This window comes from Tursiops truncatus, chromosome 16 (genome assembly GCF_011762595.2).
Source record: "Tursiops truncatus isolate mTurTru1 chromosome 16, mTurTru1.mat.Y, whole genome shotgun sequence".
NCBI classification, from domain to species: Eukaryota; Metazoa; Chordata; class Mammalia; order Artiodactyla; family Delphinidae; genus Tursiops; species Tursiops truncatus.
In genome coordinates, this window is record NC_047049.1 from 14,563,125 (window position 1) to 14,590,540 (window position 27,416).

General features: G+C 34.4%; 1 protein-coding gene across 3 annotated transcripts in view; it reads right to left on the bottom strand.

The window, feature by feature from the left end:
- ATRNL1 (attractin like 1) overlaps positions 1 to 27,416 on the bottom strand; it is a 742,727-nt gene that overhangs the window by 270,524 nt on the left and 444,787 nt on the right. For all 3 annotated transcript variants that reach the window (XM_033841823.2, XM_073793921.1, XM_073793922.1), the window contains one exon: positions 22,163 to 22,270. In XM_033841823.2, coding sequence (XP_033697714.1) covers positions 22,163 to 22,270 — 108 coding nt within the window. The remainder of the gene's footprint in view (positions 1 to 22,162; positions 22,271 to 27,416) is intronic.

A 27,416-nucleotide genomic window follows, 5' to 3' on the forward strand; every position in this document is an offset into this window, starting at 1 on the left:
AGTCTGGAATATAATAAACTCTGGATACTCATACTTGGACTGAAATATGTCAAGGTTACTTCCCCAATTATTATAGTTTATCATAGGTGGCCCTTAAAATGGTTGGTTATCATTTCTCACATCTGATTAATCTCATATTGCTTATGGTCTTTTTTGTTAGAGTGGCAAAAATAAGAATTCCTAATGATGTGAAGTTTCTTTTTCTTTTTTTTTCATTCTTAATTAAAACCGGTTATGTACTTCAGTTGAGCTTCCCAGTGAGAAAAATTAGATCAGTATTATAATAAGAATTAAGAAAGTACTCCTAGGATTATAGTCAATGTGTAATTTAAAAATTATAATGTAGTAAAGAAAAAAATAGATCAAATGACCTATATTGTTAACTTAAGTAGCACCTTCTATTAAGCAGACCTGCAATTCCTATAATTTCATGTCTATACAGTACTACCAAAGAAACTATATACACAATATGCTAATAAAGTAAAACAATCTCACTTAATGGGTTTTTATTCCCATTTAGGTGTGATGATTTCCCATAGCTTATTGAATAAACGCTTGGAATAATATACTTAGCAAATACTTTACACTTTACATATAAATAGGTCAAAACAAAAGACTGATAAAACCTTACAGGTAAATACTAGAAATTAATTTTTAAAATTTAAACATTTAAAAATAGTTATTTTCGATACTAATATGATAACTCAAGAGCACTGAGATTCAATTAAAATTTAATCTTTGGTGCCTGGCATTTGCTTCAAAATAACCACTTGTGGAGCAGGGGGAAAAGGGGGATAGAGATGAAACAAGATTGGCCATGAGCCACCATCTGCTAAAGCTGGGGAATATAATTCATTTTTCTATTTCTACTTATGCTTTTTTTCATTATAAAAGTTAAAAATTAATCTTTGATATTAATATTTTATTTCTTATTTAATGGTGTTATGTCACTAAAGAGGGCCTCATAGGAAGCTGGAAAAATACAATGGTATTATGAAAATAGTTTTCCAAAGTTACATTTCTGGATTCTTATTTTATAGGCATATATTAGATATCCCCTACTCCCAGTCTTTTATTTTAGAATATCCCTTAGTTGATGTCTACGCATATGTATCTATGGAAAATATTAATATTTGAAGATATGGATACCTATAAATGGATAGGCAGGCTCCATCTATATTGAAAAGAAGTTTAGGTATCCTCAAAACCAAATACAACAATGATATACCAACATACACATATCAGAGTAACAAAACAAATTCAAAAAGTTAACAATACCTAGTAAGGATGCAAAGCAACTGAAACGTCTAGATGTTGTTGATGGGAATACAAAATGGTACAGCCACTTTGGAAAATTGTTAAAGTTAAATATACTTTTATGTTATGACCCAACAATTTTACTGATAGATATTTACCCAGGAGAAATGAAAACATATTTCCATATCAAGACCTATATGCAAACGTTAATGGCAGCTTTATTCACAATAGTCAGACTGGAAATAATCCACATGTCCATCACCTGGTGACTGGACAAATAAATTGTGTGCATCCGTACAATGGAACACTATTCAGCAACAGAACAAACTACTGACACCTACAATGACACAGATGGATCTTGAAAGCATTATGCCAAGTGAAAGAAGTCAGACATCAAAGGCTACATAGTAATGCGGTTCCATTTATTTGACCTTCCAGAAAAGGCAAAACCATAAGGAAACAATCAGATCAGTTGTTGCCAGGGGTTTAGGGCAGAGGGATGGAACTGACTGCAGAAGGGCATGAGGGAACTCATTCTCTGTCTAGACTGAGGTGGTCACTACATGACTGTGTACATTTGCTAGAACTTACGGAGTACGGATGAGGCTTAGGTTTATAATATACTTTCCTGTATTTTCCAAAGTTCCTATAATTAGAATGTTTTAATTTTCTAATCAGAGAGAGAAACTAACATTATATAAAATTAATAACTGATGTTATGATGTCTGTATTGCCTTGATAATTCAAGAATACACAGAAAAATAGTTAAATAATATGTCATTAAGTCAATCACATTTCCTCTCAGTACTTGATAAAAACCGTGCATACACACTTATACATGCATTTATGTACTCATACACTTACACTTCATTCAATATAGCGGGAGACTGGAGGTATGCAGTTAATCAAATGTTATGATGGAAAGAGTGATCTTATATTAATCTCATTACAATAAAATTTCTTTTATTCCTAATTATACTAAAATTAAACTTTCTTTAATGAATCAAAAGTATTCTGGGATCTCATTGTGCTTCAGGTCTATTATGTGCGTGAGTTATTATAATGCACGAGAGCACGTGGAGTAACAGAACTAATCTGGGAGAGAAAGAAAGGAGAGCAGGGGCAGAGAAGGGGATAACTAAAGGGGTGGGGAAACTGATGTCATTCTCCACAGTAGGTTCTAAGATAGTCTAGGGCACTGATTGTATCAGAAACACCTTTGTGTTGTCTGGAGTGCCTACTATAGCGCATGGCACGTTTTCTTGTTATTTTCTTTCCAAATAAATGGGATCATCAAAAGGTGATGTACTTTTAATAAAATGTTCTATGGAACTTCTTGAAATTCAATTTATATAAAGTAAAATTATTCTATTTCGAGAATGTACTTCCTAAAAGTTCCCCAAAACATACTCACAGAAGTCATAATGTTATCATTTCAAAGAGAGATTCAAGGGCCACATATACAACACATACTTCAAAAATTCATATAATTTTGAAAGTGAATATTCTAACAAGAAGTTATAGGCAGAAAACTTAGGTAGGGTATGTGTGAGAGCAGTGGGCAGGCATATGAGAAATCTCTGTACCTTCTTAATTTTGCTGTGAACCTAAAAGTGCTCTAAAAAAGTAAAACCTTGAAAAAAGGTACGTAGGCTTAATAATACTCAATATTTACTCACATAGAGTACATAAATCATTTACACTTACTTTTCCCTGTATGAAGATACATGTGTGCACGTGGACAACATAGTCTTTAAATACCATTTTCCAATTTGGTCACCAAAAGATTTTGTCTGTTCACTCAAAATCACCATCTTCTCTAAACAAAGTTGTTTTTCGTTTTTTGTTTTTTTAATTCTGGGCCATTGTGTGTGTGTTTTAGTGCATTAAAATGAAGTAAGGAAGTTGTAATACTGGATGATTAGAACACATCTACTTCATTGTTAATGATCAATAAAAAGGCAAAACCAGGCAGCCCTAATAACTCAAATCTCTTTAAGATCTTGAACACTGAATTTCTACCTCACTCCTAATTAATTGTTATTCACAAGAGTAGGGACTGTGCTCCTATATTAATTTCTGTATTCTCAACCTTTGACATAAAGGAAGTATGCAATGAATGTTAGATTAGTAAATAAATAGTGAGTTAACTAATTAATTAATCTCAACTCTCTATCCCTTGAGCATCTATAATGTCAGCCACAGCCCTTTACCTGCCTTCCCTATCAAACTCCTCGCTCCCACCCCCAGCAAATCTAAAAGAGGCTCTCATATTGGTATCCCAGCATCTCTCATTAACGTGATTATCTTTATTCACCTTGCCAGTATCTAACCCTGAGTGAACTCTACTAGGTGCTTTCCTCATTTCTGATCCCAACTTTCAGACAAAGTCCTTGTCCTTACTAAAATTCATGCTAAGTTCCTTTGGGTTTTCATTGCTGCTTAGCAATCCTTTTTGTCACCTTAAGATAAGGTTTTTCATTCATCTCTTCCTTTATTCAAACGTTCTTTCTTTTTTTTTTCAGACCAGAAGAATTTGTTGAATTCTACCAGATAGGTAACTTCTTCAAGGACAAGTGAACAGTAGAAACAAGGATAGAGGCAAGGGATGTTGGGTAGGGATCAGGTTATTGGGGTCAGAGGGCAAGAAAAGATGGAATAAGATAGGAAAGGAGTGTAGGATACGGTACAGTATGCAGAGGAATTTGAATTTTCACTGTAAGAGATGAGGATCCATTGGGGAATTTTGAGAAGGGTGATACACACATATCTGCACCCTAGGAAGATCACTTTGGTAGCAACGTGGAAAAAAGCCTGGAGGAGGGAGGTAGATAGTGGCAGGGAGACCAGAAAGGACGGTAATATAGTAAGATCAGGAAAAAAAACACCTTGAGGCTTGAAATCAGAAAAGTAGTAGTGAGGATGAATTTAAGATATATTTACATTGTAGAACTGACAGGGCTCAATGACTGATAGAAAACGGAGAACAGAGTAGAAAGAGAAATCTTGGATAACTCCCAGTTTCCTGTCTTAACCAACTATCAGAGCCTTTCCAACAAGTGTTCTACAACTCTTCTATTATTCTTAAGCCTCCACCTTACACCCTCAGCTCACTCTAGGCAGGTAACCTTATTCCTAATAGTACCATAAAAAATAAGAACATCAAAGGTAAACTATCACATGGAACTGCTCAAAATTCCCTTTAATTTTTAACTCATCATTTTCTTAGCCTCTCTTATCTTTCCAAAATTAATCCTTATACTTGTCTCCTTGATCCTCTCTCTGCTTTTCCCTCTCCTCTATCCTAACCTACATTTTTTTCCACATCAGTAATTCTTCTCCCAGAGGAACTCCTCTTGAACCTGCCAGTTTCTTAAACTACTGTCTCATTTCCTTCCTTACGACATTATCAATTTCAAAACAGCAGTCCACCTTGTTGCACCCATGTTCTCATCTTCAACCCTGTCTTTATGGTCTTGTTTCTGCCCTTCAATAGAAACTACTTCCGCAAAAGTCGCCAATGACTACACAATTACCAAATTCCATCTCCTCTCCCTAGTTCTCAGCTTCACCGACTGCTTATGAAACGGATGGCATTGTTTGTCACTTCATCCTTTTTGGCATGCCTTCTTTTTCTAAATTCTAATGGTCCTAAACATCTCAAGTTGCTTCTCTCCCGGTCTGTCATTTGATACTTTCTTTCCTTCACTATGCCTCCAACATTTTAGTTGTAGCAATTTCCAGAGATTCTGTCCTTGTTTCTCTTTTCTCTTCTCACACCCATGACTTCTAGCATGTATGAGGAACTCAGCAGCATTCTGGTCCTTCCCTCTCTGTGCCCCAGGCTCCATTTCCATATTTAATCAGCTATTTAGTTCTGTAAATCCTAGTTTTCCATATGTTTGCTCCTTTACGTTTTAACAGCCACTAGTTCAGGGTTTAAGTGGCCAGCTTGTTTCTCCATCTCAATTATTCTTCAAAACAATTAATCATACAGAATGCTGCCAGGCAGACACTTGCTAAAACCAATCACAAAATTCTGCTCAAAAAATTTCCGTGTGGTCCTTAGCATCTCGTTAAAATTGATTTCCATAATATGTTCCAACATCTACCTGAACCCCACAATTTCTTCCTCATTTAGCTAATCCTGCCCTTTTACCGTTTCACACACGTACAACACTCTTTTCTGTCTCTTGTCTTTTACTCATATCGCTCCCTCAACTTGGCATGTCTCTTTACCCTTCCCCTATCTCAACTCTACTCCTTCCTCTACCTATTGACATTTCATCTATCTTTAAAGGCCAAGAACTACTACAATTTTTCATGAAACATTTAATGATATACTGAGTTTTAAATTTTTTTCTCTCCTTTGTGTTTTTGTCCTTTTTTTATGGAAAGCTTTTTATTCTAGGTATAGAAAAATATTCATATTTCTTAAAAACACAAGTTTGAAATTTTTGTTGACTACATAATCCATTCACTTAATTCAAAGTTCACAAAATATAAAATAATGCATTAGTGTCCCTTAGCCACCCTGAGCATAAAACTCAAAACTGCATGAGTTTTGAGGTGTAGTATGTAGTAATTTTGTTATTCTTTTCTATGTATTCTACAGTTTTTTTTTTATTGGAGTATGGTTGCTTTACACTGCTGGGCCAGTTTCTGCTGTACAGCACTATTTACAATAGCCAGGTCATGGAAGCAACCTAAATGTCCATCAACAGAGGAATTGATAAAGAAGATGTGATACATATATACAATGGAATATTAGCCGTAAAAAGGAACAAAATTGTGTCATTTGCAGAGACGTGTATGGATGTAGAGACTGTCCTACAGAGTGAAGTGAGTCAGAAAGAGAAAAACAAATATCGTATAATATCACTTATATGTGGAAGCCAGAAAATGGTACAGATTGACTTATTTGCAAAGCAGAAATAGAGACACAGCAGATATAGAGAACAAACTTATGGATACCAAGGGGGGAAGGGAGGGTGGCATGAACTGGGAGATTCGGATTGACATATATACTCTGCTATGTATAAAACAGGTAACTAATGAGAACCTACTGTATAGCACAGGGAACTCTACTCGGTGCTCTGTGATGACCTAAATGGGAAGGAAATCCAAAAAAGAGGGGTATATGTATATGTATAGCTGATTCACTTAGCTATACAGCAGAAACTGTTCACTTTGCTATACAGCAGAAACTGTTTTTTGTCCTTTTAGCATTAATCACATTGTATATACATATATATGTACATATATATAAGAGGTACTTTTGCATCTTATCTTTCCCATTAGTGTATAAATTCCTGGAAGGAAGAGACCGTATCTTTTCCATATCCATCTGTACTGAGTTGCACATTGTAATTTTGGTAAATATTTGTTGAATAAATTTATTATAGTATAGAATTTCTTTATAAGATTGACTTTCTATTATGAGATATGGAAAAATAAAATTGGGTTATTTTTGCTTTTGTTTCCTAAAATGTGTTAGAGATGAGAAAGTCCTTAAGAAATAACGAACCTTTCTCCATGAAAAATTGCATATAAACTATCTATTTGATAGTCTGCTCTATTTTTATATGCCATTAATGGTTAATCCAGTGCCTTTCTTCATGAACCAAAAATTAAATGAGACTTAAAATAAATATGAACAAAATTATAAGATATAAATATGAACAAAGATCTCTGGTATGAAAAATGTAAAACTGTAATCCTTGATTAAAAAGAAAATGTATATTAAGATTTAAGGTAAATTTTCAGATTTAATACCCTAAATTTTGACCTGGTTGCTATTTTATTTTCTAAGAAAGAAAAGTATGGGAACGTATGAAGATGTTTACTTAGCTAAAGTATAACATTATTGGTTTCTTAGATTCTACATATAAAATATCTAGCACTACACTTCCAATATCTGGGATTATACTTTATAAGATTTCTATTTGATTTAACAGCATTTTATAGAATTCTTACAGTCAGTTATTCCACTGAGGATATGAACTTGATCAGATTATCTACTAATGCATGTAATGGAAAGAAAGAAGAAATATAAGTTAAATTAGTAACTGATTTTACATGAAATGAAAGCAGAAAATATATTAAACAGAGGCATAACTTTAGTGTAATAACAACTGCCATAGGGAACTATAGCCCAATAAAATATTTAAACAAAAATCAGAAAATAAAACTGCACACAATCAGGCACACAACAAATCCCTCAAGACAATCTAAAAAGTTAGAAAAATGAACCAAAAATATAGCTAGCTCTTCGTGATTGTTACTGAGTAACCAGTACTAATTAAGATAGTAATATTAGTTTTATGTTAACATATTAAACATTAATATTTTAACACATATACAAGGAATGAGTGTTGAAAGTGTTTGACAGTATTCAAAACTACCCTTGAATACTGTGTGTCCTTGGTTGCAGCAGATATAATCTGCCCACAATTTTTTTTGGATGGGTTCAAAACTATCTGTTTTACCTGAGAGTAGGTAAAGGATAAGGATGGGGAGTGGGGTTGGAAATTCAGTCTTTTTTACTCAGAGCTGGAACACTGCGCTCAAGAATTGCTAAACTGTATTTATGACTTTCCAATAAATGATATTGTAGCCTACTTTACACAGCCACTTCTTATCTGCAAGACTGCTATATAAAAATAATTTAGGGCTTCCCTGGTGGCGCAGTGGTTGAGAGTCCGCTTGCCGATGCAGGGGACACAGGTTCGTGCCCCGGTCCGGGAAGATCCTACATTGCTGCGGAGCGACTGGGCCCGTGAGCCATGGCCGCTGAGCCTGCGCGTCCGGAGCCTGTGCTCCGCAATGGGAGAGGCCACAGTAGTGAGAGGCCCGCATACCGCAAAAAAAAAAAAAAGAAAAAGAAAATTTATGCTAGTATTGCTTCAATTATGATATGACAGTATCCTTAAGTAAAGTATCATTCTGCTGAATGACAGCCAGCCAATATGAATATAGGTAACCAGGGTTACAAGCCTTTTGCACTTGTAAATGTTTCTGTTTATCATATCAGACACCGTGAGGTGAAACTGGGCTTACGTTTTTGTTGTTGTTCATTTTCATCTTTATATTTTTCTGCATCATAGGTAGTTTATATTCATTCTAAGTGATTTAAGATAACCATAAAGTTTTAATAGCTCAATGAAAACTTCCATTTATAAAATTTTAATTTTGAAAGTGCATAAAAAATATAAATACATATCTTTAGCTTTGAACTCACTGAATTCTGAATGAAAGATGCTAGCAGTACTTTACTTACAAGTACAGTTAATCTAAGGCATTTATAAAGCTAGGTATTAAGAATATAAACAGATGACTTTTCTCATGCCTAAACATATTGTGACTTCTGATTATATCAATTTAGAACCATGCAGATTCCAGTAATTTAAGTATTATATTATATTCATCCCATGTTAATGGGTCCTATTCTTATCATGTTAATTCTGAAGAACCAATCATCTTTAATTCTTAATTCATGCTCCATTGAAACATGAAATCCATTATAATTCTGTTATAATTCCAAATCTTATACTTCTAAAAAATTTTTTTAAAACATTTTCTGCTAAACGGTCTTGGTGAAGAGAAGTCTTTTTATAATTTTAAAAGAAAGATAAAGAAAATTCTAAATGCACCTGGGGAATCCATATCCTTCCCTACTTCAAGAACCAAAAATGTGCCTATAGAAATCTCCATTTTTTTCTAAATAATTTTCTTAAAATAAGAAAGCCTTTTGTCTTCTAAAGCATTTGTTATGAGGGATGTGAGAAGATGTGACCTTAACAGTCTACTTCTCTCTACTACCAACTGAAAATCATCTTTGAGGCCAACGGTTCCTGTGGCCTCTGGGTAGTTATGTGCAAACAGGGCTTGGGTCCTATAAAAGCTCTGGCTGAGGGAACTCCTGCCGAACGCTACCCTCTTTGAACTGGGGAAGTGCACAGAAATTAGCATCAAGACCCAGGGTATGAATTTTACAGAGACATGGTCTAGAGAGCTCTGTAAATACCAGGAGGAAGGTCAGTATAATCCCTAACAGAGTATCCTTGGGCTCTCTGGTCCCTAAGAAGCTAAGAAAAAACATAATAGGTATTCCGAGTCCTCCTTGTTCCTGAGACTTAGGGAGTACAAAAAGATCAGTAGGAAATTGGTGGCTTGACTGTTTCTATACCACTAACCATTTACAAGTACAGAGAACCCTCCCACGCCTGTGGCCTTCCACCCCCTCAGAGGTTGCCAATACTGGAATCTCAAAGTGGTGATAATGAATATAACAAGCTAATGCCAGGAGAAGAGCATCAATCCAAAAAGAAGAGAACCTGCACCCAGGAAAACTGAGTTGCTATTGAAGACAAACTATAATTTAAGTAGGGTCCTCTCACTACAAAATAACCAAATTCTTTTTAAAGCATTGCAGTTAGGGAATGTTCCAAGGCAACCAGCTAAAACTGGAAAGGGGAGGAGGGAGCAGCAAGCAAACATGAAAGCAGAGCTGCCCTGAGGATAAAAGCTGATATAAGTAACTTACAAGGCAAGAAAGCTGAACTTGAGATCCCTGCACTTTGCCAGGGACCCTGGAAGAAATGGTTAAAGAATAATGGCAGGTCTTGGCTTATAGCAGAAGCAATCCTCTTTGGAGAACAGCATTCTATATTTAGGCTTCTAGAAAACCACAGATTAAGATCAAAACAAATGGGAGCTCATAAGGATCACTAAACACACCAGGAAATAAGCCACAGTGAATGAAAGCCCACAGAAAGAAATTGATAGATTTAGATTTCCAAGGATTTCAGGTATTAAAATGATTGGATATAAATTTTTTTAAAATGTTTGGAATAAAATGTGAGGGAATAAAAACTAGCAAGCAAGAAGAGACTTTCGGAAACTACTAAGCAGATTTGAAAAGAACCAAACAGAACTTTTAAAAATGAAAAAAATATGTGTTGAAAGATACCTAGTGGCTAGGGTAGACAGCAGATTATATACTACTGAACAAAGAAGTAGTGAACTGTAACAAGGCTCTGAAGAAATAAGCCAGAAGAAACACAGAGAGAGGAGATGGAAAACACTAAACTGAGAGATTAAGAGGTTTTGAAGGTAGAATGAGAAGATCTGACATCCATCTAAACAGAATCTTAGGAGAAAACAGAAAATGGAGGAGAGTACAACTCAAATGGATAATAACTGAGAATTTTTAGTAGTAAAGAAAGACTTTGAATCCTCAGACCTAGAAAATACAAAATTTTCCAAGAAGGATAAATACAAATAAATTTATGCTTAGGAAAATCATGGTAAAACTGCAGAACACCAAAGACAAAGAGATTTTAAGTCATTGGTAAGAAAAGCTAGATTTGCTACAAAAGGATGACAATTATACTGTCAGAACATTTCTCAGCTGCAACAATGGAAGCCAAAGCCAGAACAATTTTCATATAAACAAAATGTTTGAGTATGGCACTCCTATTGTAAAGAAACTGGATGCTTGATAATGTGTATTTCCAAAACATTTCTTAGATTGCAAGCAATGGGGATGCTCCAGGGCTTGAGTGAAACTGAAGAGGCAGGCAGTGAGATGCAAGCTAAGAGTCTATTATCAGAAGACATGTGCCAAAGCAATTTCTAAAGATAAATAATAGGAAGATGGAAACATTTCAGAAGGAAGCTCTGAATGCAAAGAACAGTGAGCAAAGAAAATAGTGACTATATAGGAAAATTTAAACACATATTGATCGTGTAAAACAGCAACAATAAAAATGTTTAATTCAAGGGGTGACAAAACTCATAGAACTACAAATAAGATAACTGTGACATATAAGATGAAAACAAGATTTAAATTGTTTTTAGGACCTTTTATCGTTTGGGAAGAGCTCATTAGTTTCAGACTGAAACTATGCCTGCTAAAATTTTAAGAGTAATCACCAAAAGAGGAGAAAGAGTGTATAATATGCATATCAGTTGAGGAGAAAAGGAAATACTGATTTTTAAAAATCTTCAATTCAAGAGAAGGCCAGCAAAGAAGGAAAAACAATTAAAAATTCAGGATAAATAGAAAGCAAAAGTAATGTCTGAAAATATTACTAAACCAGTTTGATTAGTAGAAAAAAATAGAGAAAATATAACATTTTAATAGCAATATCCAGAAGGGAAATATCTGTAACAGAAAATTACAAACATTTAATATATGTGATTTATAAATAAGAAGCAAAAAATGTTCCAACAGAAGGATGAAGAAATATATTGAATAAGCTATGAATCATTTCCAAATTTTCTGTAACTAATATAGAATTTCTTGTGTAGTCAGATTACTATCAGTAAATGCTATTAAATAGAAGAGGACATGGGAATAATAGCCAATAAAATGAACTAGGAGAAATACAGATGGTTAAAGACAATATGAAAATATTTGATTTTGCTAACAATAAGAAATCTGAAGGAGAATATAACATTTCATATTTCAAATTATCAAAATTGTTTTTAAAATGCTTTAAAAATCATTTTTGACAAAGATGCAGGAAAACAGGAATTCTCATTCTTTGTTACAGGTAGTTTGAAAAAGAACATTTCTGGAAAGTAAGTCAGCAAAATATCTCAAGATCCATGAAAGGTCATAATTTTTGATCTAGCAGTTTACCTTTTATAGGTTAGGATCAAGAGTTATGTACAAACATTAATTAAAGCCTTATTTATAATAGTGTGAAATTAGAATCAAACTAATTGAAAATAAAACAGCCAAATAAATTATGTTATACTACAAAACAACATGGCATTTTAAAATCAAACTTAGAAGTGCAAAATGTTCTTATTATACTACTTGGTGAGAAAAACAGAATGCAAAATCACATATAGAATATACTTTTGATTCTGTAAAAATACATATATGCTATACAATGGAATATTACTCAGCCATACAAAGAAACGAAATTGAGCTATTTGTCATGTGGTGGATGGACCTAGAGTCTGTCATACAGAGTGAAGTAAGTCAGAAAGAGAAAGACAAATACCGTATGCTAACACATATATATGGAATTTAAGAAAAAAAGAAAAAATGTCATGAAGAACCTAGGGGTAAGACAGGAATAAAGACACAGACTTACTAGAGAATGGACTTGAGGATATGGGGAGGGGGAAGGGTAAGCTGTGACAAAGTGAGAGAGTGGCATGGACATATATACACTACCAAATGTAAAATAGATAGCTAGTGGGAAGCAGCCGCATAGCACAGGGATATCAGCTCGGTGCTTTGTGACCACCTGGAGGGGTGGGATAGGGAGGGTGGGAGGGAGGGAGACGCAAGAGGGAAGAGATATGGGAACATATGTATAACTGATTCACTTTGTTATAAAGCAGAAACTAACACACCAATGTAAAGCAATTATACTCCAATAAAGATGTAAAAAACTAACACACCAATGTAAAGCAATTATACTCCAATAAAGATGTAAAAAAAAAAAAATATGTGTAAGAGGAAAATATTGCGGGAAGGAAATAAAAGTTCTGGCAACAGATATTTATGAATGCAATACTTTAATTTTGATTATTTCTGCATTTTTTTCTACAATGAGGATTTATTATTTTTATAATCAGAATATTGATAATAAATGTTAATAAAATAATTAAAATATTAAGTATCACAAGAGAGCTATAAATCTCTGAAAAATAAGAAACCCAGAAAATCCTCAGTCCAACCATCGAAACTACTGTCCATGAAGATGCCAGGCCAGGAATGAAATGCCAGAGGGGCCACTGGCTGTACCCATCAGCGGAGAACTGGGCTCACGCTGCTCTGGGAGCAAAGCCAACAATGCTCTTAACATGAGAGATGCTCACCGTGCCTGGCCTTGATTTAAACAATGTGCTCGTCACCTTTTTTCTTACGTAGTGTACTAGGCTGAACTGTCTCAATTACTCATGACTACACGAGCATCTACGGAAGTGTTAGGTAATTCTATGCTTATAAACAGCTTTACAAGAAAAAATATTCCAGAGATACGTTGGGGCCTAAAATGTATTCTCAATTTGAACTAAAATCAGAATATTTAAGGATTCCGTGAAAAAGAAATTTCTTGGGCCAAAATCTGAGATACAAACTCTGCTCTTGCCCTACTGATGACTAAACTGTGATCTTCACCAAGGGTCTTAAGCTCACAGAGCCTCAGTTTCTTCAATAGTAAACAGAACAAACAAAATCTGCTTCGGGTTTTATAAGATTGACCTAGGTTCACATGAGATTGAGACAGTATATGTAAATATATTTTGAAAAATAGTATCTTAAACTCATTTTAAGCACTTCACTTGTTCTCATGACCTATGAAGCTAAAGTTCAAGCTTCTTACCTTGGCATATAAATCCTCATCTCTATTGTTTGGAAAGCACTCTCTAGTGCATGCTTGGTGAACACCTAAGCCCTAATTTTGTAGACTATAACCCAATGGTCAACTACATTTTCAAAAATTGAAATGTGGATAAATTAATTATGATGAGTAAAAAGGTTAACAGGGCAGTCCAGAATATGTACAATATGCATAAGAGTTTTTGTTCCCTAGAACAGAAATGATGATTGAAAACATTCATGTTAAATACCTGGCAAAATTTCAAGCCCCCAAATACGCAGTCAATGTAAGGGTCTAAAACTTAAGGGAAAAAACCTTCACATTTTATATTTTCACTCTACTGTTGGTTTTATTTTTTCCTGTTAAAAAAAAGCCATGCATGCCATTACAGAAAGGACAATACAGATATGCAAAAAGAATAACCCATATATACTACCCACCTAGATACAACTATTATTAAGAATTTATTAGACCAGATCCTTTTCAATGTTTATCAAAAATTAGATCACAATGTATATACCATTTTGTAAAATATAATAAATTAACTAACAAATCCTTTAGTTTTGGCCATTAAAGTGGTTTCCAGTTTTTCAATATTAGAGGTAGAAGAATAATTGGCTAAAAAAATTAAAAATAAAAATAGAAACAAAGAATAATATCCCAGCAAAAACTGTCAATGACAATTGAGGACTCATATAAGTTTATAAAACTGCCAACTCCCTCCCTTCTTCCTTCCTACCACTACTCTTCCCCCAAATAACCATAAACAGGGAATGTACATGCTTAACATCATCATCATTTCAACCTAATGGGCTAAAAATTAACTTGTTTGTGATCAAACTGTATGCTATACTTTTCATGTGACACCAGATCTAACGAGCCTAGTCAGTCTAAGTCACTTAAGGGGCTCTAGGTTCTTTTACCTCATTTTCTCATGGTTTCCATCAGTTACCTAGGAAAAGCATATATTTTGTTGTTTGAGAGGGTATACTAAGAGAGAATGTGACTATTCCTCTCAATGAGTAAGTACAACAGCCTCAGAAGTTTTAGAGCTATTACAGTGCCAGTTAAAGAGAGAAAATTCTGTCTTATTTTCTATTTGGATTTTACAAACACAAAGTCTCTTGAAAGGCTTTCAAAATGAGAACGTTATACTCATAATAACTTTAAAAGCAAAGTCCAGAATCTGACCACTTCTCATCACTTTTACTGCTATGACCCTGGTCTCGCCTCTCGCCAGCATTATCCCTTGCCTGGATTCCTACAGTAGCCTCGGAACAAGTTTCTCTCCCTCTATTCTTGCCCTAGTAGCAGAAACTTTGGGTTGATTTACACTCCCCCCTCCGTCCCCCCGCCCAGTTACCATGTCAGTTTTCCGCTAACTTCCAATGCCAAAGCCTTCAGTTCTTTGCCTGAGGGCTTCCTCTGGCCTTCTGGGAAGTGGCCCTCAACCAGTGATTGGAGGGAGGTGAGGAATTGTCCTGGTGTCTGTAGTCTGACGTGCATTTTACCCTGACTCCCAGAATTTCACCAATGGGATTAAGCCCTACTTGTCCGTAGTGGTACTGACTGCTCTCCATTCCCTTTCTCATGGCTCCATTTCCCTACCAGCATATCCTTCAAATGAACCAATTCCTTGTCTTACTGTCTGCTTCTCAGGAAACTATACAATATCACCTTTCAAACTATTCTCAACCCAAAAGGCAGAGTGATTTTTCCAGAAACAGATTATGTCAGTTCTTTCTCAAAAGCCTGCAATTGGTTCTCTCCCCTTCACGTAGGATTGAATGTCAAGATCCTTACAAAGGTCTACAAGGCCCTATATCATCTGCCTCCTCCTGCACCTGCCCCCACCCTATGCTTGCTGTTCCATGAACTTGCCCGGCATGCCCACCTTAGGGCCCCTGCTCTAGCCATTGCCTTAGCCTGGAACACTTTTCCCTAGGAATCTGCTGCCTGGTTAACTCCTTCACCTCTTTCAAGCCTTGCTCAACTCTCATCTTCTCAATGAGGTCACCTTGACCACCACCCTATTCAATACAGCACACTCTCCCCACCTCCACAAAGCACTCCCAAAACCCTTATCCTGCTTTATTTTTTCCTGTTCCATTGTACTTACCACCTCCTAACATATTAAATAACTTACTTTCCTTGTTATAATATAAACTCCATGAGGACAGGGTTCTTTGTTTCGTTCCCTGATGTTTCTCAAGTGCTTATTAGAACAGTGCCTGACGTATATGGAACATTCCATAATAATCTGCTAAACAATTACCATACATTATCATGCTATTACTTGGCAGAAGAAAACTGATAAATATATACTATATGGGTCACAAGGTCACCACAAAAATAATCCCCTTTTTTTTCCTGCCGTGCTGTGCAGTATGCGGGACCTTAGTTCCTTGACCAGGGATAGAGCCCCGTGCCCACTGCAGTGGAAGCATGGAGTCTTAACCACTGGACCTCCAGTGAAGTCCTAAAAATAACCTCTTTTAAAAATAAGTTTAAAGCCAACTAATAGATTGAGTTTATATATAAATTTACATTCTAAGTGCATTTATTAAATTTTAGTAATGTATTTTGTCACTATAATTTAGAAAAATACAATGATTCAGATTTTTAAACAGATAATTTATGGGGGGATTATTCATACTATAATATTTTTTTTTACTCACAAAGAGTTTTACAGCTAGGGTTTACACAAAGTTCTTGGGAAGACTGAATACTCCTCATTCATTAAAAAATATAATTAACTTATATATAAAATTTTCAGGAACACATCTACTTCATATAACAGGACATTCTGGTGTATAGTACCACTACCTACAGATGTATCAAAGGTAATTAATTTCATATTATACCTTACATTCTCCCTCTGACTGTACAGATTTGGAACTCAGAGTGGCACATAAGTCCAATTTAATTTAAAAGGAATCCATTCCTGAAATTACCACATTATGAATACTCAATGAATATTTACAGAATAGTAATAGCTAGCTTACTTACGGCTTTGTGTCAAATTTAATCACTGAATTTTAAGAAAAACCCAGCAGAGGAACTTTACAATTACTTTAATTTTCTAGGTTTAAATAAAGTCCTTAATGTTATTTCAGAATAGGCCTAGGCTTCAGAATTTGCTGTGTAAGCAGATCAATAAACCACATCATACTAAGTTATGTACATAAAAAAGAGCAATTTGGAGCAGCTTCCAGCGTACTGTGACAATGGAAAATAAATCTCACATATAAATGTATATGTACACATATGTATGTGTATATACAGCAGATAGATAACTTCTACTTAGTAGTAATTATTACAAAATGCTTAGAAAAGAAGAAAACAAAATATAATTTTAAACTTTATGCTTCTACCTCTATTATTTTCTAAAGTATGTCAACGAAAGAAATTAGCATTAGCTGCTAATATCTACTTCTGATGTTTAACTTTTACAGGAAGAAGTAAACAATTTAAGATCTAAAAACAATCTATTGTACTGAACAACAGTATTTTCAACCTGAATTCAAAAAAAATTTCTAAGTTGTCAATTTTCTTGAGATTATTAGACATGTGAATATAGGGAACTTTAAATATCAGAAATCATAATTATTTATCAAGATGAAGGAAACCTGGTACTGAACTTAGGGTTTTGAGGATGGAGGATAAAGGCACTCAATTAACAAAAGTACCACCTTAAAAAAGTGAATGTTAAAATACTATATGTTCTCCTAAATTGATCCACAGATTCAACACAATCCCTATCAAAGTACTAACAGGCTTCTTTGCAGAAACTGACAAACTTATCCTAAAAGTCATGTGAAAATTCAAAGGACCCAGAAGAGCCAAACAATCTTCAAAAAGAAGAAAGTTGGAGGACTTACATTTTCTAATCCCAAAACTTACTACGAAACTATAGTAATCAAAATAGTGCTGTACTGTCATATGACAGACCTATAGATTAATGGAATAGTATTGAGATTACAGAAATAAATTCTCACATTTATGATCAATTGATTTTCAATGAGATTCCCAAGATCATTCAATGGAGAAAGAAAGTCTTTTCAACAAGGAATGAAAAGTTACCATATTACCCAGAAATTCCATTCTTCGTTACATACCCAAAAGAAATGGAAACAAAACTTGTACACAAATATTCATAGTAGCATTTTTTAAAATATCCAAAAAGTAGAAACAGCCCAGATGTCCATCAACTGATGAGTGCAAAAACAAAATATGCTATATCGATAAAATCGAATATTATTTGGCAATAAAAAGGAATGAAGTACGGATACATGCCACAACATGGATGAAACGAAACCTGAAACTATAATGCTAAGTAAAAGAAGCTAGTCACAAAAGACTATGTATTGCATGATTCCATTTATATGAAATGGAATGAAAATATACTAGAAGAAAACTCATAAGGACAAAAAGTAGATTAGGGCTAAGAGAGAGGCTTGGGGAAAAAGGGAGGGGGTAGTGACTGCTAAAGGGAATGGGGTTTCTTTTGGAGATGAAATCAATTTTTGATAATGCTCTAAAATTGATTTCTGGTGATGGTTACACACTGTATATATACTAAACCCCATCAAAGTTTACAATTTAAATGGGTGAATTGTATGGTATATGAATTACATTTTAATAAAGCTGTTTCAAAAAAACTAACAATACTATACATTGATAAGTAGAACCTGATCGCCAGATAAAAAGGGCTTTCTAAATGGGAGTATGCAGGTAGGTATTTTTCTTCTTTGAGGTTTTGAATTTAAGTTTTAGAAAACAAGTGATACAAAAGAAATAGAGGCACACCAGTTATTCATATAACTAAATAATAATAAAAGAGAAAATAAAATACCAACATTAACATAAAGCTTTATGGAATACAAAGCACTTGCACATACGGTCCTGCAGCCAAAAAATGACAAGCCAGAATGAGTCACTTGTCCCTCCCCTGAGTTTAAACACAGAGATAACATATAAGAAATCAGAAGGTTGATGACTCTCAGGACACACTCAGAGGTTAATACAAAGTCTTGAAGAAACACTAGGAAAGACTGAAAGTGATTAGGACTCTTGTAGGGAGTAAATGGTGACCTGTATTAGAAGAGGACTAGAGTCCACGTTGTCCTGGGTGGACTGACGCCTACCCTACCTGCTGTGGGGCAGAAAAGCATCAGAATCAGGCCAGTGCCAGCACAAGGCTGCAAACTAATGACGGAGGAGTTCTAGAACTCTGCTAGGGTGAGGGATCCTACAGCCACACTAGCAGGAGGCTGGACAACTCCTAAGCATTCACTTCTCCCCAGTTCAACTGCTGACATGGCAATTATACCAGAGGGAGGCTACCATCTGATAATAATGCTTGGGAAAGAAGTACTAGATAGAAAGTTCTCTGCAGTGAAAGGGACACCCGTGGCAGATGAGCGGTGGTGCTTGAGCCCAGATTATTCATTATAAGCAGCTTCCTCACCTCCAACCTCTAAATGACCTACAAGAGCACAATCTAGAGTCAAGGGTATTATGCCTATTTTTAAGTAGATCTTAATGACAAAATACGTGTTAACTGAATAACATAAGAGTGAAAAAAAGACTTGTAAGCACCATGAAAGAAATAGAAAAATGAAACAGTCTATACTAAAGGATGGCAAATATGAAACTATTTAAATTAAATATAATAAATGGTTTCATTTCAGAAAAGTAAGGGAGGGTATTAGAAATATGAACCATAAACAAGCAGTTATGAAGAAAAATCTCTTGCAAGTATTAACAACAAAATATATAATTGTTGAAATGAAGTCAATGAATGGGTTAAACAGCAGAAAAGATACAATCTAAGAAAAAAATTGTATACTGGAATACCAGGTTGAGGAGTGTTCCCAGAGGCATCAGGAAGAGATTAAAAAGTGGAAATAATAAGAGAAAAGCTATGAAATATAGATGGTACAAGAAGTATCAAGAGTATCTAATAGGAATTCCAGAAGGAGAGAGAATAGAGTAATAAATATTTAGAGAAATAGTAAAAATGATTAGCCAGAACTGTACAAAGTTACAGGTCTGCAGATTTAAAGGGTACATAAAGTGCCAAATAGGATCATATGTATATATCAGAGGGAAATTTAAGAACACTGAAAAACAAGAGAAAATTCTGAAAGATTCCAAAAAGAAAATGGAGCTCATTAGTAAAGGACAAATAATCAAACTGACACCAGACTTGAGACAATGAAGTAGTATCTTTAAAGTTTTGAAGACAACTTTGAAACAAAAATTTATATCTAATTAAACTATTATTTACATGTGAGGACAAAATCAATATATTGGCATATAGGTATTTAAGGTCTCAAATGCATAAAGTTTCTCTTTGAAGAAAATATTTGGAGGATTTACTTTAGTGACAAGTGAAAGAAATGCATTAGCAAGCAACTAGACACAAAAAGTAAAGGAGAGTAAAGGTGGTTCATCGTTATTTAAATATGCTGTGATGCAGAAAAAGTGCACCTATAATATCTGGGTCAAAAATTCCAGGCAGTATTAACACAGGGTGGGAGAAACAGAGAGAGCTGAAAGCATGCTAAAGTAATAACTGTGTTTCAGATGGGCAGGGCAGGAATTTGTATTAATAAGTTTTAGACACTGATAGGGAAAAATAGTCATTTCTATGAATCTTGGTAAGTAAGGGATAACTATCAGAAACATAGGAATAGAGTATTTAATACTCAGTTTAGAAGAAAATCAATTTATCCAAAAGAAGCTGTGAAAAAGAACCAAAAAGAAGCAAGGCCAGTAACAACAATGACAACCAACACACACACACGCACACGCACACGCACACGCACGCACACACACACACACACACACACCAGAGTAGCTAAAATGAGCCTTGGTAGACCAGTAATTATTGTCAATGTAAACAGATTAAATGTACCAATCAAAAGACAGAAACACAGAGTGACCGGGAAAATAAAAAGCTAACAGTCTTTTCTACAAGGGATAGGTGTAAAACAAAAGGGTACAGAGAAGTTGGGAATAAAGGAATAAAAGAAGGACTACCAGGCAAATATGGGGAAAAAGAAAGTAGAGGTAGAACTTTTTAAACTCTACAAAATAAATTTAAGGTTAAAAAAACACCTGAGAATACTTTCTTGAGCACTATTAAGCAGCAACTGACCAGCTATGAAGATACATAGTTATTACATCTGTTTCTTAAGTTTATGAGTTTTCTAGGTCTCTGATTTTTCCTTTTCTACCCTGGCCTGCATATGTATCGTTTACATTCGTTTGTCTCTTTTCACTTGAGTTTTAGCAGCATTTGAGAATGTTTTAAACAAGTGAGGAGAAAAAGGAAGTTAGATTCAAACAGTTCAGGTTTTCTATTTGTTAAAGGTTCCATACTAAAGTTATTTGAAACTAAGGGTCAAAATGAAATCAAAGCACTTACTGTAAACTTAGAAATTAGAGCACTTCTCCCTAAGTAATGGAAGATATACCCATAAATTTTCTAATGTTCTAAGCTTCCATGGCAACCTGTGATCTAGAGTACTAAAAAATCAAGTACACAAAAGCTATTAATAAAAAAATTTCATAGAGAAATGCCCTCTAAAATCTGGTCGTTTGTAGAGCATCCATGAGGTCTGACTTTATTTTTTTCAGAATGACCAAAAATTCTACGGACAAAATCAATTATATTTGTATCTCGATATTTGGAGGAGTCTATTTTTACATTCCTTGCTTTCCAGGAAGAAAAGTAAGGTCTAAAAATAGCAACATGAAGTTAATCACAAAGGGTACTTTTTAAAAAGCTAATAAAATATTTCAATTATATAGTATTTTTTAATCTTCCTGCTTAAACATCTTACCACATATGAAATATAAATTAAAAAGGCAAGCATACAATAAAATTACTATGCCTCAAAATGCTTTGATTAGATGTTTATCACAATCTGTGGATTTTTCCTCTTTGGGGGTTATTATTTTCAGAAATTTCATGCATTACTTCAGGATTCTAATACCGCATTTACTTGCGCATAATCATTTCTCTTTCACCATACTCTATTTCTGCATTTGCAATAAAAGCATATACTAATACAGCCATCATATAAAAATATTCATTATATTCCAGAATTCTCAATGTTCAAAAAGTGAAACTATGTAATTAAAATGCAACTCATCTCCACCCACCTTTTATAGCCAACTTTGTTAATAAAGAATGATGTGAATTGTTAACTGAGGGGCACTAAGCACTCCAAGGACTAAATACAGGCACTGTGTTTCTTCCATCATATCTATATCTTAAATTCCTTCAGCTCCTATTTATCAGGGAAGGGCTGCCAGGTGAGCAGTCTGTCACTCTTGCCTAGACTAATAGATTCTCCAGTGGCTTTTGTTACAGCTCATGTCATACTATTAAAACTATGTGCCTTGAAAATGGCATAACGTATGTAGCTGAATCTTGTCAAGTCTAGATAATCAGACTCTGTTTGGCTTCACAAGCAGATGCAGCTTAGAGAAGTAATATACATATGCAAATCACAGCGGTCCCCTTTCAGCACCACTGTTCCTACCTCTAATGACCCTCGCAGAAAGTCTGTTTGTTCAGCTCCCACTTCCAGGGCTACATCAACAGAAGCAAAGGGACGGCTGGCCATCTGCTGTCGTTCTCGAAGCAGTTGCTGGAGGGGGGTAAAAATCACTTGTTTTAAAACATGTTAAATTCAACAATATCTAGTTCCATTTTGAACAAAATGGCATTCAAAATTGAGAAGTCATCTAATACACATACTCATATCTAGATCATTAAAAATGAAAATTATTTTCTCCCCATGGCCTGGGTTATATTTCCATAGAGGCTTTAAATGTATGGTGCCTCCAAAGAACATTTCCCCTGACCTCCATCCCACAAGCCTAATGAAATGTACTCAAAAGCACTTTGAAAACTTCAGACGAGAGCTGCTACTTAAGTAAAAAGTGCTATTATGATGATGGCTATGCCAAGTTTTCCCACTCAGAGTAACTCATGCTTTTGTCTTAGCTGAAAGCAAGTGACAGTAAAAATGTATAAGAAAAGATAATCAAAAGTTGTCAAAATGCATTAATAGAGATTAAAGGAACATATCCCTCTGCCCAGACTAAGCCTTGTAAGTCATCAAGATCCCCTGTCAATTGCAGGAATTGTTATTGTCAGTGTTTTCAACTTTATTCAAAGCCTCTGTTCATTATTTAAATGTTCATTATTTAAATGAGGAATGATTAGTAGGTTGCAAAACAAGTGTGCCAGGGCTTCTAAAACACTTCCGGATATTTGTTTCTTTCTATTTGTGTCTCTTCTGGGCTTTGCTCAAACTAAAACCAATAAACCAGCAAGTCCCAACCAAGTACCCAGCTAATTTACATTTCTGCCTCTCCTTGTAATTATAATATTCATTAAGTCATGATAACAAAAAATTAATGACCAGCACTAGATATTGCAAATCTTGCTCTTCTCATTCTACACAGCTAATACAATTATTATTAAATATTAAAAGTGGATGAGCAATGCAATTAAATACTCTTTCAAATGAGAAGAAAATCATATCATCAAAGAAAGGCAAGATCCTTGAACACAATGAATGGCTTCATTATTCACACAGATTTTTAAAGATTCACTGGAAGTAACTTCAAATATTAACAACTGGTCTTTGAATGTAAATGTATGTAGCACTGTGATGCATCATTCATAAACTTCCCTTTCAGATGACGAAGGAACAAAAGCCAACGCTTGATGGTAGTTTATTGTTTAACACTTTTATTTTAACGCTTGTGACACAGCAGTAACAGTGTGCATGTAATGAGCATCTAAAATATAATTTAAGGCCTTGCTTTTATTATTAAAGAGAGAACATCTACTTGCTAACACGGGACAGAAATAATACAACTATTACTCAGTAGTAGTTTAAATTCTTAAATAATATGTATTTTTAGGAGTAATGAAGACATACTAAAATATTCAGAGTAAAAAGTAAATGTGATTTAAACAACCGAATTATTCAATTTAATATAAACTCAGATTTGTACTATTAAAAATACAGCTGCTGGCAAACAGAATCTTGTTTGTGTCTCTCTCAATAGGAGTGGCCAATTGATCTGAATACCGTGTCTATGCAAAATGCAAACATAATGTTACTCCAAATACCAAGGGATGCTAAGCGTAGAAGACACAATGCTCTTTTTATCTGGTAAAAACATACCGTAATATAAAAATGCCCTTGAGAAAACTGTAAATTCTACTTTGGATCTTAACATGATTTTCTAACATCTGTATTAAAGTTTCTTCATTTGTACTAGTTTTCCTTAGCTTATAAATGGCATCTCATATAATTGATTTTTTTTTTTAAAAATGAACACTTTCTCTTTCCTCATCTTACCTTTTCCCTACACTTAAAAGTAAAATGTCTACAAAATATAATTAATGAATACTCAATACCACAAATTGTAATATAAGTCTATAAATATTCTACAGTCACCATATTTGACAAAGAATAGATTCCTCTGGAAAATAATGTATTATTGTGACCCCCACCACTCATAATAAAGAAAAATCAGTGATTGATACTTTTATTCATTAAAAAAAATGTACTATAGGATAGAAAGGCATTTTAAAAGATTCCAGTTTGTCTTCTGAGCTTTGAGTTTTCATCACTTTTTAAGAATTGAATGCTTATTACAGTACGCTTTGCAAAGAAGAAAAATGTTTTTCTTGTTCAGGACCATAACACTGTAGTTTGTAAAATAAGACACAGCGAAATAAAAATAATAAGAGCACAAGACAGTGTGCAGTAAAGGATACAAACAGGGAATTAGCCAAATGAATTCATTCCGGGTCACTTAGCAGAGGACTAGTTCGAGGACTTTGGCTGACATTCTAACTTTGGGAAACTAATGCAAATGTTCTGATTGGGAAACTCAGGGAGGGTAAGTAATTTTATCCTAAAACACTCTTGCTTTGATATGATGGCCCTAAAATAATAAAATGGAACAAAGTGAGATTCTCTTTGCTACTAAGTCCCTGGCTCTTAGCCATATCCTTAACAATTGTCCTTTCTCTTGCCAGTTAACATCTATATGCATTACTTCCTGAATTTTGCCCCTTCTATGTCAGAACAAAAGAGATATAAACGATATGCTTACAACTTAAATTCTGTCAAAATTTAGTGGAAATATTGACAGAAAAAATACGTAGACTCTGGAATTAGGACCTGTGTTTGAATACCAGTTTTTCCACTTTGTAGCTGTTTGACCTTAACCAAATTATTTAGACCTCTCAACGCCTCAAATATTCTCATTGCAAAGTTGGGCTAATAACAGTGCCTACACCTAGACCTCGGAGGACTTGTTTTGAATCCCAGCTTCCCCACCCATTACCTATTGTACCATCATCAAATTCTGTAGACTTTTCTAAGGCTTTTTTTTCCCTCTCTATAAACGGGAATAGCGATAATATCAGAAGATTGGGACTAACAAGATAATGCACTTGCACCGCTCAACACAGAATCTAGCACATTGTGAGAACTCAGTAACGCTTCATTGGTACAATTATTATGTTAAATTTCAAGCACCAATTTTGTCTTTAAAGATGGCACGCTAATTACCACAGGCCCATTTTCTTCGGCACTAGTGACATATTTTGCTCTATTAGTCTCCCTTTTAACAAACGTTGCAGATTTATGAGACAGTTGGGAAATGTCATGACTGTGGTAAAATGAATTTAGATTTGGAACTTTCTGCCATTTGTGACTAAGAATGATAAAAACTCAACCTAAAACTTATGGGGAAATATAGAGTACTTCATTAAGAACTTTCAAAAATTAACTTATTTTGTGATTACGATTTTTATATAAAATGAAGTTTGACATTTTATATATAGATAAGAAGCCATATAACAGATGATTTATTTTATAACTAGTCTGCAGTTGCCAATTTTTTAGGAGAAAGAAAAGGCCAAAAGAACAAATGGATCATAATACAACAGATCATAATCATGTTGCCATAAACATTGTTGTGCAGAACATTTTAAAATTATGCATGTTCTTAGTGTCATGTTTGTTATCTATAATAATTGTTTTATTATTCAAAATCTCTTACAAAACAAACCATGAAATTAAAAATAATATGAAAATCCATGCTTAAATTTGGCAACTGGGAATAGTCATTGATTCTATCAAATGTATATATGAAATGCTTCCATGCAATACTACTACTTCGAATATCGTATCATTCCCCAAAAGTTCATATTAATCACCTTTCCAACCACTGCGAAGGCTACAACTCTAATGGATTTCAGATAATAATCCTTAAAAACACACACACTAAAGAAAACAGTAACTACCTCTGTTTCCAGTTGTCTTCCTATGTCTTTCTTCCTGTGTCCAGGTTCTATCTGTCCTCCCCCCATACCTCCAAATGTCCTTCTACTCCATCCAAGTTTGAAGTGATCATCTCACCTACAAATTATTTATGATATTAGAGTGGCACTATCTCTTTAAATCTTCATGCTTTTCTGAAATCTTTAAGGCAAAAACTATTTTATATTTGTTTTTTTTTCCCCACAGCACTTAGTTTGTAGTCAAGAGTATTTGATGAATGAACAATGAATGACTGACTTAAAGTATAGAAATCTGTATCATCTGAATGTGATTGAAGGCAAGTTTTGATAAAACATTTTAATTGTGAAAAAAACTTTAAAAATATATGTCCTCCGATATTCTAGAATTTATGTCTTATGCTCAAATCTAACTGGATATTCATTTTTTTAGAATGGGCAATTTTGTGGATGCAAAAAATCACTATCAGGTTTTTTATTTCTCTTCATCCACTTTATTGCAATACTGTAAATATTATGAGAAAACTGCCAAAAAGTCATCATAATGCATTCATATTTTAATAGCAATTATTCCTAAGATTTTTGAAAGGTATAAAAGGAGCAATCAAAATGATTTAGTCATTATTCCTGAGCTTACATAATAAAATTTACAAGGAGTTTGAATTAGCGATTAAGCAACATTTCATGAGACTATTTCTATTATTAACACAAACACATTTAACATAGAGGAATATAAGTAAAAAACCAACTTTGGGTTTTTGGCACTAGGATGGTGTGAGGAAATAAAGAGAAGTGGCAACATCTCTTTGCATCAGTGAATTAGGAAAGCATGATATTCTATCATTTTATAACTAAACCTGCAAGGCACAAGCTTATTCAGTTTTTCTTCATTGTTTGAAAGCAAAGTGTCCTCAATTGTCAAATGGCCACAGCAGATTTTCAAGGCAGGTTGTTCAGGTACGCAGGGTTGTTGTTTGAGCAGTAATGTGTCAAAAACAAAACCTACCTTTCCTCTCATCAAGCCTGCTACCAGACAGAGGAAGAAAAGAGGAATAATGGAAAATTTTTCAAAATTTTCCAAAATATAAAGTACTATATTCTCTATAAATGCTAAGAGATTATATCAGTATAAAACCTACTCATGTCCACCAGAAGGCAGACAGCAGAAACAAGAAAACTACAATCCTGCAGCCTGTGGAACAAAAACCACATTCACAGAAAGACAGACAAGATGAAAAGGCAGAGGGCTATGTACCAGATGAAGGAACAAGATAAAACCCCAGAAAAACAATGAAATAGAGTGGAGACAGGCAACCTTCCAGAAAAAGAATTCAGAATAATGATAGTGAAGATGATCCAGGACCTCAGAAAAAGAATGGAGGCAAAGATCGAGAAGATGCAAGAAATGTTTAACAAAGACCTAGAAGAATTAAAGAACAAACAAACAGAGATGAACAAAA